Source organism: Neodiprion fabricii, chromosome 3 (assembly GCF_021155785.1).
Source record: "Neodiprion fabricii isolate iyNeoFabr1 chromosome 3, iyNeoFabr1.1, whole genome shotgun sequence".
Lineage (NCBI taxonomy): Eukaryota > Metazoa > Arthropoda > Insecta > Hymenoptera > Diprionidae > Neodiprion > Neodiprion fabricii.
Genome location: NC_060241.1, coordinates 18,054,959 through 18,076,538, shown reverse-complemented (window position 1 = coordinate 18,076,538; position 21,580 = coordinate 18,054,959). Strand labels below are relative to the sequence as shown.

The window sequence follows — 21,580 nt, the reverse complement described above, 5'->3', positions numbered from 1 at the left end:
AAACTTTTGGATAATGTAGTTAACTTTGAAAAAAAAAACCTGAATTTTTTACCGGTTTCTTCAAAGTCTAGAATATTTGAAAAATTGTACAGACCAAAGGTGTAAAAAAGCAAATGTTCACACGGAGGGTTGAACTGTACATTGCAAAGCCTATACTCACACCGATTTCTCACAGATGCGACGGATTATTACTAAATTCTGATATACGCGTAATATACACACGTATATGTTGGTTTACGATGATAAGAATATATCCTGGAGCTCTGCCCACAATGATGGGATCCAGAGATACGGCATTAAGTTGCCTAGTATGGGAAAGCTCTTTTTATTAAGTCTTGAGAATATATACATAGGTAATAAGACGACTTTATCACAGTAACTGGTTACCTTTGGGCATATAGAGAAACATTTACAGGGAAGAACTTTGGTGTTGTAGAACGTAAAACCGATTCCTTGCCCTTACGAATGACTTTTGATTACGTAGGTAATGAAGAAAATTGATATCCGTATTCATACTCGCGTACGAGAGCGTCAATCAACTGCTGAAATTTGAAATACAGTTACTTCAGACTGTGAGCATAGGTTCGTTATTCACCATGAACTGAAAACTGCTGCAACAGTAACTCGGATTATTTTGCCTCTATATGATCTTATAGTGTCTATAGGTCACAGTATTCTTTGGGCAAATGATTCTCAATGCTGAAATACATGGATATAAAGCCCTGAAGGTCAGCGTATCCAGTTAATTAGTGATACGGTTTTGGTCAAAATATCGAATAATCAACGTTCGAATTGACCATCACGTCGAATCTCATCCGTCCGTTGAGTCGAAACTCCATATATGGTTTGGAATTTCGAAAGGTCGAAGGTTTAAATAGTTAGGACATCGGGACTGTTTAGATTCTTCATTATAATGTTCCACTTGAGCTTTGACTGGGAAAAGATGCAATTGAGAAGAGAAGTGAAGAAAATGAAGTATATACCTACCTATGTATACCAACTTTTTTGACGACCGTTTTCTCCTTGCATGTGTTCCAGGGGTTAACGAAACGAGCTGGTATGCTGGCAACTGACTGGCCCAGGGCGAGGCTAGACAGGACTACGTACGCGAGGATCGCGTACCCTGGAGGATCGCTACGGGAAGGGCGAGGAAGAGGAACAGGAAGAGGAGGAGGAGGAAGCGGTGGCGGCGGCGGTGGTGGAGGAGGAAGAGGAGGAAGAGGAGGAAGGCGAAGGAGAGAAGGGGGCTCGAACGACCTTGTGCAGGCGACGAGGAAGAGGCTGCGGGGCAGAGAAGCAGGGGTAAAAGCGAGCCGGGATCTTGGAGCGTGGTGAAAAGTGACAGTGAGCCAGAGGAAGACGCCGGCCGCGGAAGAAGAAGAGAGGAATAAGAAGAAGACTAAGAAGAAGAAGAAGACGAAGAAGAAGAAGACGAAGAAGAAGAAGAAGAAGAAGAAGAGCAGCGAATTAGCCGAAAGTGGTTGAGCACGCAAGGTCTGTGGCGGCCTGTCCCTTTATTGCCGCTCAGCGTTCTTCCACGCACCACGTCGGCACCGAAAACAACCGGTCGTTGCAGAGGTCTACGGCAAAGATGAAAGTAACGATCCGCAGAATTACCACCGGCGAGCAATAACTCGACAAATAACGTAACGTAAGGTAGCGTTAATTAGAGACGGAATTAACCGTCCCCCCCTCTCTCCTCGGGTGTTATGATAAACGCGATTCGCGTTGCGCATCCTTCCGCGCGATCCAGATCCCATGGATGCGCTTTACTCATATTTGATATTGAAATGATGGAGCTGATGTGCAGTAACTCTCTTAGCCCCGGCACGTAGACAACTCGTAAAAGAGTCTTCGTCGCTCCTCTCGGGTCCAAAGATACCCTGAAATAATAGGCACGATTTGGCGTTCGGTGCGGGTGGTGGGCGGCGGAGGAGGGGGGGAGGGGGAGGAGGAAGAGGAGGAAGACGAGGAGAGACTGGCAAAGCTTTAATCGCTAAGTAAACTGGTGGAAAATTCTTCTCTTCCGATCAACGTCACTGCACTGCATCCAAGCCGAAATGTGAAGAAAACCGGAGGAGCACGGCTAAAAACGAAAGGGACCAGCTCCGTAATTAGCCCAAGGTCAGAGTTGGCCAGTAATGCTGAAGCACATACTGACCGGGCAGCCGGCAACGGCCTCCAGGCACCAAACGAGCAGCAATGACCACTATTCACCGGGCGGTCTTCAGGCCCTCGCGGCGAACGGGTCAGCCATCCACCAGCATCAGCACCAGCATCAGCACCTTCACCAGGACCAGCAGCACCTCCACCATACGCATCATCAGCATCGGGTCGGAGGTACGATCGGGACGCGGGGCGGAAGCGTCGACGCTTACGACTCGATCGGCGGTAATTCGTCGTCCCTGCACAACATCCGGTCAACTGGTAATCCGGGTGCGGTGACGACGACGCCGTCCTCGAGCCATCAACATCCACTGAATCACTCACAGCTAAGCGTAAACAACTTGTCCCAGAGGCTTAACCACTCCCACGGACTGAACCTGTCCACCTTGTCGACCTCGAAGCACTCCGTGGACAGCGCGAGTCCCGTAGTTGGCGCCAACGCGTCTAACTCCCTGCACCACCAGATTCATCATCACCCCGTCGGTGGTACGGGACACCAGATATCGTCCTCGGTAGACAGGCCCGACGGCGAACCCAGGCCCAAGGTCAACGGTGGCCTCGACATCACGAGGCTTTCCCGCATACCCAGTCACGCCACCCCTTCGCCCGCCCCCGCGCCTTCATCGACATCCGGTGCTCTGCCGCCTCTCGCCAATTCCGGACCGAGCATCGTTCCCCTCAACGCCTCCATCACTTCGTCCTTCTCACAGCACAACAGGCATCATCAGGCTGCCGGGGTCAAGGAGATGCTCACGTCGCTTGGGCTACTGTGTCTCGTGTCACTTTTACTCGCCCTTCTTTCGCTCATATTTTTACTCAAGATATCACCACTCACGGAATCACCGAGCAGTCTCATCGGCCACGACGAATCCGTCGTAGTATACGAAGTCACCCTTGCTCTCTGCGCTCTGGCACTTTCCCTCAACCTTTGCTGTCTACTCGTCTGCGCCATTCAATTTCTTTTCGCTGTAAAACTCGTCAAGTCCTCGTATCAAGGGAGCCGGTAAGTTCAATTTCATGTTTTCAAATGGTCTTGTCTCTGGTTCAGGGTTCGCAAAAGTTCGCATTTATATCTCCGTTTACGAAAATAACTTTGTTTCGCATGGTGTTTTAGTTCAGATTGAGAACGACTAATCGACATGATTGGAACAAGTATGGAAGCCCCTCGTTATATCGGTTCGATCGATTACAGAAGCCAGTTAATTTTCGTCTTTCTTTCTCAGCACGTGCTGCTCTACCAAGTACCGATTCAAATTAACCCTTCGAGTCACCCGTTATTCTGATCAGTCAACTTTTATAACAACGTAGTATTCTATGGTTTTTTGGGTCGCTGATTACGAATCTGAAATCAGATTTTAAAATTCAAGATGGCGGTCCAATATGGTTAACGAAAATTTCTAATTTTATCGAATATGGTTCAAAAACAGTCCAGGACAGAGTTTTTTTCTTCGGATTCAATCGAATTTGAAATTTTCGTCCGCTATATTAGATCTGCAATTTCGAATTTTTTGAATCCGATTTCCGATTCGTAATCAGCGACTCCAAAAACGAATAATTTAACTAAGACATGTATATGTGTAAAGGGGTAACTTTCTCAGACATGAATCATTCCTTCATTTTTGACAATTTTTTTTTTTTTTTTAACGACAACAATTTATATTATATCGCAGCAATTACTCTCGAGTATTGAAAAATTAGTGGTATACTATCAGAACTAGCAAAAAAATATGTTGAAAAGTTCTCTAAATATATAAAAAAAATGATGTATTCAAGGTATTTAAAAATTACCACCATGACTCAAATGTTTAAAAATACCTTAAACTTTCTTTAATAACCGAATTTTATCGGCTGCAGGCTACTTATTATTAATTTCGAATAGTTTGATTAGGAGTTGGATAAATTTCAATTAAAGTGACTAGAAGTTACTTGAAATTGTTTGAAATCACGTCAAGTCCTAAAGTCAGGTGTACACCCAACTTCAAAAGTGGTTACTCCGATCGAATCGCTGTTATTGATTTAAAAAAATTCATGTCAATTTTTTATTTTTTTTGTTTTTGTCGAGAAACTAGTCAAATTTCAACGATGTCACAAGATTCATCTACAAAATATCGTTGCGGTAAAAAGCATATTCACTTTATGCACCGACTTCGGCTGTCAATTTTTATACACCTACACGTAGATTAAATGCGTTTTCGCACAAAATAATTAGCTGGTTGTTAATACGAGAGCTCTCAGGATCGTAATACGGGCGAATATACTGGAGTCGAGTCGAGCGGACTCTGATCCGCGTTCACTCGGGTGGACGAGACGCGAAGGTTCGCCATGACTTGCCCGGGTTGACACGCTGGAATCCGGTTCGATTATTTTTTAATTTTAATCGGGTCGGTGGCCGGCGTTGTCATCGGTAATTAATTGAAGCAACAAAAACACCCCTTATACTCTTACTCCGCTTCACGTATATAATACTGCAGTTTTCAGACGCATTGCGCTGCACGGTATCGCTTTTATTCGGATACGCGTAGTAACCGCAGCCGCGATTGCTCCGAAGGAACAATGTTTCGATTCCTCCGTTTTTTACAAGTTATACTCCGATCGTGTCGGATTTCTGAGGATATTATTGAAAATTTTGTAACCGATGTCATTCGGATATGGTGGGAAAAATTTGTGAAAGATTTGTGCGAGTTTTGATCTTTTTTTTTTATTATATATACATTCTTCATTTGATACGGGTGGAGGCTCCCAAAATGACGTACCTATATAATGTGTGAAATTTTTTGTAGTTCAGAATGTCGCAAATTCTACTTCAACCAACTTACAATTAGTATGATAATTTCTTAAACATGGTAAAATACGAATCTGATTCAACGATGCTCGCATTGTACGACAAAAATCTAGTCTCCAAATTTCACAAAATTACCAAATCGTTTTTGCTAATTTTCACTCACAAATCCCCATATAATAATCGAACAACCCTGGGACGTGAAAATGCCCCAAAGATTTTCAAATCCTCCGAATGCCTTTCGAACGCAAACTCCCGGATACACCGAAATTTCAAATCTCAAGAAATGGAACCGTTCAGTCGCAAACACCTGACCACCTCTCAAAGGTGTCTTGAAACTTTCTCACAAAGGTTCGAAGGCCTGAATAATTTCCTTCCCTATTATACGACACGGTTTTCCGAGCTATCCATGTCCTGCGCAGTCGGATCGCGTGGGAACGAAAATCGTGCGAGCCTATAAGCATCACCCACCATGACCGTAGCTACACAATACATATGCCGATGCCGACGCAACGGACACGCGCGCACCAAAAACTCCGAGATGCTGATTTATGCTGATGCGGTCATCTCCGAACCGGCGTATGTACTCCACCTATATCCATACACGATTATGCGCGTCGCGCGACGATCGCTTTTTTTTTCACCGTGTCCTATTTACGCGTTTCGTGCGCGCGACGCGGTGCATGCGCAGTATAAATTTAGGCGCGTATGTGTATATATATATATATATATATATATGTATGTATACATATAGGTGTTCCGCGAGATGACGACTTAAGTACGACGCTAAGGCGTAATAACCATAACTCTCTCCTTCTTCTTCTTCTTCCCCGGTTTTTTTTTTTATTCCTTTTTTTGTTTTTTCTCCCTCTTAGGTCTTTTTATCGCTCTTTTTCCACTCTCTCCTTCTCACTCTTCGTAGATTCTCCCTCTCCGTCCCTCTCTACTCTATACTATTCACTCTCCGTATCGCATGTTATACGCGGCTCGGTGCGCCGGCAGAACTTGTTGCGCCAGTCGGCGCACTCCTGCAGCATAAGACTTCTTCGGCCTTACCTATATAACGCCGATACTAAAGAGTTTTTGCCCACCCTTCTTATGCCTTTCGTGAATTTACAGTGAAACCGCACGTATAAACTGGGTGTGGTGATAAACGTTGGAGGAACGGAGATGATTGAAAAATTTAAGAATTACGGACCGGCTTGTTAACAGTCGCGGTCTTGAAGCATTGGTCAAGTTTTCGATGGTTGCTGATTTTCTTTTTGGATATGTGGAAATAATTTTTGGAATTCGTATCGCGGCTCGTTGGAGTTTTCACCTTGTTTCATGGAAGAAGACGTGAAAATCTCGGGATATTTTGCGGAATTTTATTTACCCAAATCTCGTGTGAATCGACTTGGATCGATGACGTTTTTGCGGATTTAAAAAAATTGCAAAATGTTGATGTGGTAATGAAAGATCGGTCTCCGAGTAATCCACGTTTATTAATAATTGTATAAACTGTAATTTATCTGTTTTCTTCGATACACGTACGTATAACTTGATGAAGTCTAATCGAATCAATTGAAACCTGCCTAAATGCAATGTAATCACTTTATCGTACGTCTTAGATAGGCCAAAAATTCGATTAATGTGAAATAAAAATGTAACGCCATGATCATAATCATTATATCGATGAATCGAGTTACTCGTTCTACGAGTATTTTTTACCATCATTACGTACTATCAAGCTTGGAAATTTTCAATATTTTTAGTATTTATATAATTATTTTGTAAACGTTGAAACCATTTAGAAAATTTTTTCACTCCTATATCGATTTCCAAATAAGATAATAAATTCACGAACAAACTGTACGTATCAAATTATGTCTGTGTCGTTTGCCTTTCACGAATCTAACCCGTTAATCGTTACTTCTTTTCCCTACGCGTTATCATACCTGCGTGTAAATACGTTTTTCCGAAACACTTCGTATCGTTCTCGTAGTGAAATTGGGTTTTTCTTAGCAAAATAAAAAAATAAAATGAAAAAAAATGAAAAATTCTCTATCCCACTTTTCAGTTAAATAATATACTGTTATATCTAGATCCTTGTAAGATTCAAAAAAATTTCTTGTCGCGTATTCCCACCCGTTCCCATCATTTCCAAGGCATTTATAACCTTCTTCAAGAAGATCTCGCTCAGCTTTAGAGATACGTAATAACGTAGAAGAGAGACGAACGTGCTTCGTGCTGCAGCGTGCACGAGGCCTTATATACATTGGATTTACGACATCGGGGTGAATGGATATGATATTTATGTCCCTCCATTATCTAATCTATATAGTATTACATACCTGGAGGAGATTGCTTCGTATCCACAACAACGCGTATCTCTCTCTCCCTCCGTCCCTCTTTCCCTCTATTCCTTTCGTATTCCGCTTCGTCTCCCCGCCGTCTGTGCACACAGTGATCTTTCGCACCGTCCTGCAGCAGGTCGCCTACGTCGTCGGCTATGGTAGGTAGCCGACGACCGGATGTCGTTCACTTTTTTTTTTTTTTTTTTCATCTTTCGGATCCCCCTCCCCTTTCCGATCCTCGTACTTCTTTGATTACTCGTTATTCTATTTCATTCGTTGATTTTTTTTTTCAGTTTTTTCTCTTTCCCCCATTTCTTCTCCTCTCTTTTTATTTAATCAATCCAAAATCGGACCTAACTGTTCTCCAAGACGACCTGTTATAAATCTCTTTCTCAGGCCGCGTTCTCCAGATAGTAGAGGACGCCTACGTACATACAAGTGTATGTTACGGACGAGTCAGATTCCTGCCGGCATCCTCCAGTCGCCGCGTAACCTCAGGCTCTCTTTCAATCTCATCACATGACTCTTTCTGTCGCAGTTCCTCCAAATTCCTCCCGTACCGTCGTGTCCGCCTCCTTTGTAAAACATACGTACGATCATCACGGGAACGTCCTCGTCCTGCACCACGTGACCGCAACCGATCAAATGCAGCGTTTTCCATGGTCTGGCGGTTTTTTTTTTTTTTTTTTCTGAAAAAAGAACTTCGAGCACGATTTTTAGAATTTTTATATGCGATTAATATTTCTTATTAATAATTTTTGTAATACTTGCACAATTTTCACGTTTTTGTATTTACCTAAAAGTAGCCGTCTTCGTAAAGTTTTCCCCTATTTTCTCTAAAATTAACTGCCTTCGGCAATGAAAGTGAAGCCTGCGATATAATATTTTGTGCACCCATTAAACTGTTATAATTACAGCGATAGACAGTTGAACTGTAACAAAAATAGCCGTCACATAATATACCAGGGACTGTAATATCAAATTATTTTCTTGAAATGCATAAGAGAAAAATACATTGAACGCATATGGAAAAAAAGATAAAAGACAAAAATTTTCATCCCAAGATTTGTTTCAATCGTTAATTTTTCAGATATTTAAAACAATCTGATTGTCGCTTCGGTGTAAGAATTATAGTTGCAGTAAAATTAATCAAATAACCGACAATTCAAAGTGACTTTAAAATACAATATTTATATACGGTTTGACAGTTACTGCATTATGTCAGTCGAATATAAAATTAGGAATTCCATGTTTTTCACACCGTGATTATATATTTCTATACATTAAAGCGATATGGGTATAATGTGACTATACTGAACATATTAAATAATGAAAGGCTCCCTAAAAATAAGCCGCCGAAGTCGTATATATTATACACACAGTATATATATATATATATACGTATATAGTGTACACACATGCCCACATTCATACTTTTCGTAGGCTACGAATTTCAGCCATATATAAACTTTTCTGCTTTTATTTATTTGTGCTTCCTTCTTCACCTCGATGCACGTGTCAGATAATTATTTGTTTAAGCATCATAAACCAAGCGATGCTACAGCGTTTAATGCTGGGAATAAGACAAGCTCGTAACCGTGAAAGAGCGGGTTTTTTTCTTCTGATCTGTCCCCGCAGAAGCCGGCTATTCGTTTTTTTATAATAAGTCGCACGACCGTACGAGTATAGTATAAGTAAAACATGTTGTCTCAGCAATCTTATCCGGGCTTCGTCTACTGGACAAATAATCATTTGTTGTTGACATACGTAATAAACGCGGAGAATCGTGAAGAAAAGGATTTCGTACCGTATAGGTATTAAGTACCTACTTTTGAGAGAAGTAAACCGTGATTACGTTTATCACGACGAATTTGGATGCCCGTCGTATCACATCCGCCATTTACAAATTTGAGTCTTTTTTTTCGAAACGTAGCGAAGGTACCGACTTGTGATCGACTCGCCTCAATTTCGAACCACTGTCCAGATTTGATGCGGTAAAAGTTACCACCCTGCTAGGAATTCTCCAAACATTGTTCGTGGCTTGCGAAAAGTTCGCGCCTGCACGAAAAGCTCCAAGAGTCAGTCATCCAAGGGTCCGTCGCTGTATCGAAAAGCTGTCTGCGACACGCGTGTAAGCGAGGAGTTGAATCGAGTTGAGTCGAGTTGACTTGGTTTGTTGTTTGTCAGTGAAAGTTGTATATCGCTGATATCCCGTGGGCGATCGAGTTTACATGTCGCGGCTTGCACACCGCCGTATAGTCGTGATCGAGTCGCGTGGATGGTGCATGTACCATATAGGTGTAGTACACCTACGTTGTGGAAGGAATATCAAACTGCGGAAATAGCGACGTGATTTGTAACCGAGGAATTCGACGCGAGTAGTCTTACACAGATGCTGTGTCTGTGAATATATACGCGTACCCGATTATAAGCTCTTTTTCACCGTGAGCATGCAAACTTAATCTTGGAATGATTCATTCAATCGTACAAGGTTGAGACGCGTTCGTGTCAAGAAACTCGCGGGAGTCTCTCCGCCGAGTCACTATTCGGTTCTGTATATAAGTAGGTACAACGTTTCGTTCTCGACACCTAACCATCCATCGCGGATCAAGGTGAGCATGAAAACTTGTAAAATGATGGGAAATCCGAATGAGACAGCCCATTTGTGTGTAGTCTGCAGTAACAGTTGGGACCGAATTTTGTACGTTGTTAGGAATATTAGATAACGTTGTAATGGAAAAAAGTGTACGCTTGACATAGATAAAAAGACATAAGGACCTTCGTAGTACTATGGAATATTTAGGGAGAAAAGTATGGGTAAGAGGAAGAGCTCGCTTTGTGAAATCATTGATCACTTTTACAAACCTGCAATTGCCATCAAAAATCACTCCAAGTTATCGAAGACACGTGAATTCCAATGTGCGAATTCGATATTGGATGAAATTAATGGGTAAATCTACATGGGATCGCATCAAGTTACTTTTTATGATATCGTGATCAGTTGTCCGTGTTCAATCACTGTAAATTGTATACATCTCACGGGAAATAACCGGCTTACCTGATTGTAAGAAAAGAGCTAGCAACGATACCGTGCCATGCTGTGTAAAAAGATCTTAAGTTCATAGGACTCCGTGTAGGCGACAGTGAGAATCGGTATCGAATGAACTTGTGTTCGAAAGTAGTTTCGAAAAAAGCGGATTTCCGGAAGGGAACAAGACTACTGAATTTGACTGTTGCTGATTGAACGTCGTCATTCGGTATCGTGTGAAAGTGAACGTTCGAAAATTAGTAGATTTGTCAATGGAACGAAAATGGAATGGAATGACCGACAAATAGTGGTACGAAATGGAAAGGAATGGCTGTGTTAGGCCACGTTTAGACACGCAACGCGATTCTAACGGGCTAAGCTCGTCGCTTTCAGGCCGTCGGACTTTGGATTGATCCCACTCTGACTCTCCTGAACCGCGGTCCAGCACGCGTGAAAGTCGAACTTACACAGAACCTGCTGTAACGTAGGTGTTTGAAGAGAGAGGAACAGATGACACTCGTCTTCCTACGTACGCGCATACCAGCTTCATGAATGAATGAACGAAGGAAGGAAGGAAGGAAGGAAGGAAGGAAGAAAGAAAAAAAGCTAGGATAGCTGTTCTATTCTCTAGCGTTTCGATGCGTTAGGAATGGACTGGTACATGCATCCATGCCTTCCTTATTAGCTGTTTTCACCGGTGTTGTATCACCTCCCAGTGTAAAGATTTCACACCGATCATCGGACGTTTTTTGAACCCGGCGTCTCTTTCGGACTTGACACTCTTCCTGAAAACACTGGACTTTACAGATTGTGTGTTTCTCTGCAGAAACGCTCAGTTATTCGGGAACAAAATGTGGCATGTTCAGTCTAGGGTGTCCGTTATTTACCAATTTGGTTTTTGACTTTGCAGCGCCCCTAAAATTTCTAGTTCGTGACCTAAAAAAAATATCAGACCCGTATAAGCCCTTAATATTGATATTTAATTGTGCCACAAAGACGATACATTTCCCATTTAAATAACATGGGGTTTTGGCACGTTTTACAATTAATTTTTTTGTCTCTGTGCCAGTTCATGTATGGCAATGGCAAACAAGTATTTTTGTAGAAAATTGAACGCTCTACAAAAACTTTCTCTTAACTTTTTTCGATAAATTTACTTGCTGAAAAGTTATTTAAGCTCAAAGCTAAACCAAAAATAATTTCTTCGTTTTCTTTTTCTATTTTGATCGAAAACTGTCATTACTTATGTAAAAATTAATTGTTTATTGCAAAAAATATCCGATTTCAACTGTATTATAAGTAAAATTAGTGTTAAATATTCCGATAACCAGAAAATTTAATATACAATCTGAGTTACTCTTAAAATTTTGCAATTTATTTGAAAACATGTGACAGGATTTATAAATGTTTTACATATTAATGAACACAATTTATTTTATTAAACATTTCTTAGTGACATTTGGAAATTTCTTTTTATATTCACTTACAATTTGAATGATATACTGTTTTCGATCTTCGTGCTTAGTTAGAGTGTTGACAGTAACTCAGATTGAAAGTTAAATTCTCTGGTTACCGGAATATTTAACACTAATTTTACTTATAATACAGTTGAAATCAAATATTTTTTGCAATAAACAATTAATTTTTACATAAGTAATGACAGTTTTCGATCAAAATAGAAAAAGAAAACGAAGAAATTATTTTTAGTTCAACTTTGAGCTTAAATAACTTTTCAGCAAGTAAATTTATCGAAAAAAGTTAAGAGAAAGTTTTTGTAGAGCGTTCAATTTTCTACAAAAATACTTGTTTGCCATTGCCATATATGAACTGGCATAGAAACAAAAAAATTAATTGTAAAACGTGCCAAAACCCCATGTTATTTAAATGGGAAATGTATCGTCTTTGTGGCACAATTAAATATCAATATTAAGGGCTTATATGGGTCTGATATTTTTCCAGGTCACCAACTAAAAATTTTAGGGGCGCTGCAAAGTCAAAAACCAAATTGCTAAATAACGGACACCCTGATGTTCACACCCAATGGCGACTTTCTACAACCAAATCCTTACGAAGTTATACAAGCAGTCTGTATTGGCACTAGGAACATGCCGATGCTGATTATGAGAATGATAAGGTACTCAGACCAAACTGTCGACATTGTCGACACTTTTACAGAATTGTCGTAGGCGTCGTCGATTCATACCGCATAATCCTATTTAAAGTAGTTTAGTGCACGTGGCTGATGACTCTGCTTACAACCCGAGCTTCGTTCTATCGCGCCGAGTCCAAACTTGAAATATCAATTGGGTATCTCATCCCGCGATAAGAATAACAGGTTCAATAATGCGAGTGCACATCGCGGATGCCCGTATGTCGCGTTAGTGTTAGGCACTTTGTATATCACGTTTCTATTCCTCTCCTCCGGAGCAGTTTCATCGTCGACACAACACGCAACTGTCTGCGGTCGTAAATTTAACCACGAGGCGTATATCTCTGCGGAACCAGCACGATGAAGCTGGGACGTCAGGCAAACTGTGCGCCGTATCGTTTGCCATGGGAATTAAGGGTGTCCCGTGGGCAGTCATGCGGTTCTGTACGGCTGCTGGATAGTTTCGTCATGCGAAGATCAACGCGCTGTCCGACCAGCCGCTGACGCTGCTCTTCGCATCGGCCAGATGAATGATGAACAGACTCTGCCTTCGACCTGGACTCGTGCACGCTTATGGTTCCTCATACATCGCTTGTGTGCACAGCGCCATGCTGCACCCTGATACGATTTACGATCTTATGCATGCGCGCACGCGCATATAAACGAAACAGTTATCGCTCCCTTTTATCGCTCTTATCGCCTCACTCCGAACACCTTCTGCCGGCTGCTCTACGCCCCGCGTACAGCTGTCGGTTCTGCATTATTATGTACGTACCACACTGCGTATCTCGTTGGTATACACCGATGACTTCATCTATATTTACCGGGCATGATGCTTCGGTGATACGATACGGAATTTGGTTTGTCGGGCGCCGTTGCTTAGTGGCGGACAGTCTTGGGGACTCGGCATTTCGGGTGCATGGACTCAAGCCAAGTAACACTGTCTGTATGTAATCCATCGGAGAGTGTTGAATCAATTGTTACGATGTCCAAGCAGAGAAACAGCTTGTAGGAAATCACTTTTACTTTGATTTTGTGTGGTTCCAAAGCAGGGTGTTTACAGGCTGTGTTCTGAAATCAACCTAGAATTACGCTAGGATGATTACATTTTTTTCTAGTTCTAGTCTCAGCCTCCACGCAACTTTACTCCGCATCTTCTTCTCCCCAAATCCGTCCCTTATACCTAGAAATTTTTATACCTGCAGTTTCTCTTCCTCGCCTTCATTCTCAAATACCTTTCCGCGAACTCCGACCTTCCACCCCCGACGTCTTTCTACCAATCAGCTCCGTACAAGCTAGCTGATTCACAATCCTCTGGAAATTTTAGTACAACAACCATCATGCGATAATCGTCGCAAATAAAATCTTACGATTTTTAATGACATCTAAGGTCTTGGTAAATTGAATAACCGAAAAAAGAAGATGGGTTATATGTGATGCAAGAGAAATGTAGTTGAAGTTTTTGGTGCAAGACGTAAACAATTCCATAAAGAACGACGAATGTTATAGACTTGTCACTTATCGTCTTAAACTTTTTCTCTCACATACTTGTAATGACAGATAAAAAGTAACCGTTGTTGGATAAAGTGGCGCAAAGAAAAAGCGCGCGTGCCTTTACACACAACTTGAACGTACGATGCAACGATATGGCGAAACATCTCCTTTCCTTGATGTGGGAAATGGAATACAAAATTTGTTACTCCGTGCACGACGCGTGATAACGGTCTTCGCAATCACTGCTGACTACTTTTCGACGACTCCAAATATACCATACATAGAGAAAATCATTAAGCTGGACTGAAATTATCACAATGATATATTTTAATGTAACGGTATTCATCACTTGACAGTTCTCAATGTTGAAACACTATAATTCGCGTTAATGAAAGAGTTGGGCAACGTTACTTTGCACCGCGAACGGTAAAATCCAGTGCGTGGCCATCAAATGACCGAACCGTTTAACTCTGAATCCGTAACCCGCGATTAGTCGCATATGAAAATGGACTTTGTTTCCGTCCTGACGGTTTATACGCGTGGTTCGTTCGGTGAGGTCTCGTGCTTACCTTAACATTTTCACGTTCTCTGGCATATGAGTTTCAACACTGTGTGGCATTTGTTATTCAATCTGCAAACAAGTTCAGGGAAGGTAATTCGCTGTTGAGGAAACGGGAACAGCTGACGATGAGAGCTCGAGAAGAGTGCTGGACTGGTTCGGAAGGAAGAGGGAAGAATGCTGGCAAGCGGCAGGATGGACAGGAGAGAAGGCATAGACTTCGGTGAACAGCTGCGTGACTACTCCCAGCAGCAACTTGAGACCATCCCGTAACTTCCTTCTTCTTGTATCCTATGTTCCGCCGGCGCTATTATGTCCTCCGTGCCCGTTTATTTTTAGAGGAAACGAGATACAAGTATATAATGGTATAGTTGGTTCGTTCTTACGTGTAAATATCCCACCACCTAGGCTCTCGCTTCTTGCGGGTATACACCGCACGCTTTTACCTTACACCCACGCACTTTTGACCCAGCCACGCTGTATGACTCGCCGCCAGTCTTCGGCAGGCTTCTCCTTCTCCCATCTTCTTCTTCTTCTTCTTGGTAATTATCTATAACTAGAAGAGAAATGTGAAAAGTGATCAATAAACATTTTTATCGGTGGTACAAAAAAACTCAGGCTTGTTAGACGAAGGGTATATATAAATATATGTAAGTATATGTATACATGAATTTTATTACCGTCATAAATTTTCTGCACAGTATCAAACATTGCTGGTAGAAGATTGACGGACGAACCGTTCTATGCTCCTTTATACAGTGTACAGCTATTGGGGACTTCTGTGAATCTGAGAAACTACGAGGTGATCGGAATAGCCTGATGATAATATTGAGACTGACAGGGTGACGGGGGTATAATTTCTCCCGAAATTAATACAATAATGGAAAGATATATTTTATTTAAAAAGCTTACGAGTGCGAGAGCGAGAGATAAAATTTATCATTCGACTGACTGGTGGTTGAAGACTGTCTGCACTTGTATTTTGCAAGAGAAAACGCAGGCATCGCCTGGGCCGCGTACAAGAGTGGCGTGGCACCGTAGAATGCCAGATGTACGGGAGAAACCCTTAGCCTGCAAAGACTTGGGCGATGCCTGACGTGGATACTAGAGTGAAGAATTTCTGTGGACCAAAAGTGAAACTTTCGTAAAAATGTAGAAAATATTTTAAAACTAGGGTTGGTGGTTAGTGGCCGAGACGCCACAATATTAAGATACAGTGAAACCATGTTTGTACTCTTGGGGACAATGAATCCGAGACGGCTGATTTTTTACACTGGACAGTTGTGTTGGCAACACGGAGAAACCTACACCGCCATAGTCGGCCGACCAACAAAAGCAATCTCAATAAACATAACATAACCCATGACCGTCGAATCCAACCCCTAAGAATACCGCGAGGATAATGAATTGTTGGATTGACACGTCACTGGATTAAACTTAACCCTTCGAGAACGCACCTATTTTTCGATTATGAAAAACACTCTGGGTAAAAATGACCCAGTCCCGTTTTTGATGTGTTGCCATTTCAAATGCACGAGTCCGATCTACTTGAGAAAATTCAGGGGTATACTTACACTATCTTACAATTTGATAGTGAAGTTTAGAAGTATAATATAAGTGGAAGTTACAAATTTAAACAACAAATAAACTGGAAAAAAGTGAATTTTTTTTTAAGAATTACTGTTTTAGAAGACAAAGGTATAGTATAGGTTTGAATGTTCTCGAAAGGTTAACTTAGCACACGCTGTAATGAAATGTTGTAATTAAGAATATTAGTCGATTTCGCTTGGAGCGAATGAAATGACAAGATGATATCAATAAAACTACTGAAAATCGTAAATTGTTCATTTTCCAATAACAAAAGTTCGAAATATTTAGGTATTTCACTTTTACGTTATTCTCACTTCCTTCGATAAACGTCTAACTGAAGTTTGGCCGTATTATCAGAGAAATAGGAAGGTTTCCTCAGAGTATCTAAAAGACTAGAACACGTTGCCACGTCACGGCTTGTGAAATGTCTCTTGGACGTACGGTGATTTCTATCTGTTCATCGATACTTCAAAGTTCATACATAGAGAAAAATAACCAGATGTGGTAACCGATTAACCAGGCAATTGTTATCCGATGCGTCGAGAATATTTGACATTAGTACAAGTCGTTAATATTGAAGTCGACATTCTTTGGCCAGAAAACAAATTCAATGGTTGACATATCCGGTGTAACAACTCAGCGTTCTGCAAAATTGATACCTGGAGAATTAATGGTATGTACTTGTAATAAATGGGAAACAGAGTAAATTGGCATTGCACGGAAAAGAGGGTCCAGTGAAAGTTTAGCTGCAGAGATTTCGATTGCCAGATGAGGTTTTGTAAATCTCGCGCGTTTATACAGCGACCTATTTAAACATCGGTTGTGGTATAAAATGTATTGATAAATTTTGACACTGCTACAGAAATAACAGTCAAGTATACAAAGAAAAAACGGAAGAAAATTGTTTTCCTTTAATTAGTCTCCGTTTTAGGTGTCACTATTTTCTTTGTCGCTGTAATTACGAATGAAAAAAAGTTGCCCGAGACGTATTCACCCGTTCGCTTCGTTGAATAAACCGATTATTTTTCCTCCCTCCGTAAATCGCGTGACAAGCGTAGTTGAGATCGATTTTAACGAACCGAAGATCACCCTCGTTTCCGGTAGTCTCGTCTTCTTTGGTCTCTTACAGATCACGCCGCTGGTTCTTTATGTTCATGTATTTATCTTCGCAGTTATTTTTGTACCGAGCACCATAAATGCATTCGCGGCGTCTCGGTGTGCCAACCATTTAGTGATACTTTCAGTCCAAGATAACATGGATTCGGTGACTGGAATAACAATTACAATGGCTAAATGCAGGCAGGCATGACGATGACAACGGTGTGTATCTAAGTAACTACGTTCAATTTACAACCGTAGCTTCGGGGCGCGCTGAATGCATCAAGTATCTCATGCGAGGAACGCACGTGTCCCACTGCACGATGTACGGGCGATTCGTTCAAACGACTTTTGAACTCTCCGACGTTTCGTTAAGGCTTGGGTTATACGCAGCTTTACGTACCTACTGTGTTTTAAACCTCGTTTCCATACAGTCTACATGTTTAAATTCACATTGATACGGTGTAGAATCGGGAGTGTATGTTCATAGAATAATTGATAATTGTTTTTATACCATTTTCGGAACTGGAGTAACGAGTCAATCTTGACCGAATTTTGACACAGTTGCTGGTAAAAACGTGCTGTGGTTTTATAAAACTCTCGATTCCCGAGACTGAGGAGAAAAAAAAGAGAGACAGGGTAGCGGAATATTTCCCGAGATCAACGAAACCAATTTTGTCAATTAACACAGATCGGTGAAATCTGTTGAAATTATTTGGAAACTTGAATAATCTATGAAATTTTTTAGACGATTATAATCATTGATCGTCGTAGATTTTTTCGAGTTTTGAGTCGAAACTTATTGCGCGTGTTTTGGGGAAATATTTGAAATGTCAAAAGAAAGGAAACGATTGAATAACGAAAACCCAATTCATATCATCTTCTGAAATCACTCGGTATTATTTTAATTCCCTAAAAATTTGAATATTACCGAGACGTCACGCGAAATCTTGTAAAATCATTTTCAGTTTTACAAAGTTATTTGCAATCCCTTTAACAAACGATCACCAAGTTTTCAACCAAGCCATTTTAACAAATGGTTCATTTGCATTGCATTCGTGGCGTTTGGCAAATTGTTATGAAACATTTTCCGCGGTAGGTACATACTTCACACGCATCGACATACATCGCAGTTGTTGAAGGGCTTGAGTATGATTCAAAGCTCTTTCTTCCACACGAGCGAACCGCCCTGCGTGGGAGTAATTGAATCTGACCATAGCTGGCGTGAAGCCTCTTTCGTGCGCGCGAGTACTTCCGTTCGAGAAGAATAACCGTATAAATCACCAACCACGCAATCAATTCGTATTATACTTCCGTCGTCATTCCTGAAACTTCCATATATGTATGTCAATGTATTAAGCTCGCTTGCGCCGATTTCCGTTTCCGGATTCGTCGCCGCAGTGCGTATGAAAGCGTACAAGTGGCGCCTGGAAGTTCGAAAACATGTACTGACAATGGTAAAGCAAACTTCTTCTTCTTCTTCTTCTTCTTCTTTTTTTTTTATTTTTCTTTCATATCGTACGACAAGGAAGGAAAGATGGCGATTGCGACGGGTGTGAAGTTTGGCAATCACACGAGTTGCGATTGCCAAGTTTTGGCCCGAGTCACACATGATAGTTTTTACATCAACCGAATGAAAAGTGGTGGACTGCGCATGCGCGAACCTATCTTTACGACACTCATTGTGAGATGAAATTGGCTACTTTCGACCCGCTAAACTGCGACGGAAAGCCCGGATTGTCATGCAAGTGTGATGAAAATTGTTTTACATGATTGGAAAAAAAAAAACACCGATCAGTTCAATGGTATCATTGTTGATTCGTGCAGAAATGCCATTTGGTATTTGATTTAACGAAAAGTGAAAAATAGTTGGAAGAGTTATTTCGCGACTTTAACTATTACAATCTATTTTCTGATCGATTCAAATAATTAGATTGAATTTTTACCTATGCTGATCTGCACAGGGAAAACAAGTCTCCGTACACTGATTGTAAGAAAAATTTCATTTGTTATGGTAACTAGAAAAATTCGGTAAGACAGGTATCGTTAGAAAAAACTGTTTGAATATTGTTGGGATTACGAAAAACGATTCGTCAGTCGCCTGCAGTCCATTTTTCAATAGTGATCTCAGAATCTCCATTTGTTGGTTTGTCTCCTCAGTGCCCAAGATCGGGAAAGAAAAATTCTAAGAACTAATTCTTCTCCGAAAGACCCGAAACACTTGATCGTTCATTCATCCGTTCCCATAACCAATTCGTGGATAAAAAAAAAAAATTCCTGTAGTCATTAGGCACGTTGTATAAAATTAGCATTTGAGAACGTTACACCTTGATTACGCATTGACGGTTACATTTGTGATTCGTCCTGAGAAATTTTTTATGAGGTTGAGATCATATATCGGTATGTGCAATGCGTCAACCCAGAGTATTGGTCATAATTATGTAAACCGGTACATTTTTTTCGATCTACAAATTAGTTGAACAACACGCTCACAGCGTGGGTAAATTTTTATTAAAACTGGTTTTCTCGAAAACTTGCGATTCTAACGGAATATATATAAATTCATTCAATTCGACAGTTTGCGAAGAGCTTGGTCCAAACATTTCTCACTCATTATCATGTACGATTAACGATAAGAAGTGAATTCAGTATACCGCATGAATCGTACTCTGTACAAAATGTGATGTAAAAAAAATTTACTATCGTATCCTCAATTGGTAAAACTCTGAGTACTGCATCGTAATACCCTCAATGATAAGCGTGGAGATAACGTGTCCTTATTGTTTACGTAATACTTGATCAAGAGGGAGGTTGGTGTACTACGAACGATGGTTTGTGTTTCAATCGGATGGCCGATCGGTTGGAATGGTTATTTATGAACATCCAAAGGTACATATTTCGGACCGGCTGGAATCCACCACCCTTTTACCTCACCCTTCACACCCAAATTCAAGGAATGTTTCGAGCCGAATACAGGAAATAATTCTGAACGAGATTCGATCGTAGATATCGAATCGAGCTGGAAGCCGATGTTATACCGACTCGAATGTAAACCTTTCGATCAGCTTATTGTCAGTCTGAATCAGCGATGTTACACGTGCCAATTTCTTGGTAAATGCACCATTTTTTAGGATCTCTTACCATGCACCAAGTAAATGTTGTCACCTTTCTAACATCGCTGATCTGAATAATAACTTGTGTCTTATACCGGTAAAGAAGGTTTTCTGCTTCGCTGTATTTCTGGTCAGCTAAAAACTTGTCGTATAGTTTAAGCCATGTTTTAGTCCAACTTTCTATCCTCTGTCTCTTGATCAAAGAAAATTTTCAGTCACCTGAAGTACAATTAAAGATTTCAGTCAGGTGTACGATTCAATCTAAGTTAATGGTCGACTTATATACGGTCAAATTGAATTTTAGAATTAATCCAAGTTTTTGAACATCCTCAAGTTAAGCTAAAGTGTTGAGTTATATTGAGGCCGACTGCAGTTTTTAATCTAGTAAAATAAATCAAAGTTTTCAATCTTAGGCTGAAGTGAACTTAAGTCTTCGATCTTATTACAAGCGTCGCATAAAGTCACAACAAAATCTTTTAAGCCGCTCGATTTGAATTGAATTTTTAACGTCGACTAAAGTTTACCTAAAATCTTGAATAATTCTTCATTGTTCTACAATAAATAAGTAACTTTGTTCGAATAGTTAGTAAATTTATAACTTTAACTAACAATAAGGCTGATTAAATGCCTTTTTCTGGGCTAATGTGCCGCGATTCATTAACGAGTAAACAAAGTTGATAAAAATGACGGTGACTCGTAGCCTTTTGACCCGGGGATGCGACACGCGTTCAGCGACACCGCGTCCCAAGATCATTCGCTGATACGCGTTGGTTTCTATACAGTTTATAAGATCCAAGCGATGCTTACGTTCCTTGGTAAGGATGAAACTACCGCGGTTCACAGCAATCAGCTACGCTCTTGGTTATTCATTGAAATCCACGCGCGTGTTAAACCCTTAGCCTGTTTACTGTTTCTTCGCCGCGGCTAATTATCGGGTCCTTATGGTTGCCGACGCGCGGCGAGTTTGTGGATGTGCATTCACGATCATCCGCGTTTTATTGGGAAAAAACAAAATTTATAGCTGGTTTTACTATATTTAAAACGACTATAAAATGTAGCTCTTTTGTATAATATGCTTCTCGATTACTTTCCTTTCACTATTTGAATATAATATGTTATTATTTACAAGCAGCAATATTTCAGAATACTTAATCCTTACAATTATCACAGCAAATTTGTTTATGCTAGTATTTTTTACACCTGTATAAGTGTGGCTAATCGTTCTGAAATAATTCATTACATGTATTATATATACTGGGAACTTTTTA

General features: G+C 40.7%; 1 protein-coding gene across 2 annotated transcripts in view; it reads left to right on the top strand.

The window, feature by feature from the left end:
- LOC124178844 overlaps positions 1-21,580 on the top strand; it is a 49,336-nt gene that overhangs the window by 15,653 nt on the left and 12,103 nt on the right. Inside the window, exon 2 of one of the 2 annotated variants that reach the window (XM_046562576.1) lies at positions 1,039-3,169. In XM_046562576.1, the coding sequence (XP_046418532.1) occupies positions 2,142-3,169 (1,028 nt within the window). In that variant the 5' untranslated portion in view covers positions 1,039-2,141. The remainder of the gene's footprint in view (positions 1-1,038; positions 3,170-21,580) is intronic. The other variant, XM_046562577.1, reaches the window with a different exon arrangement.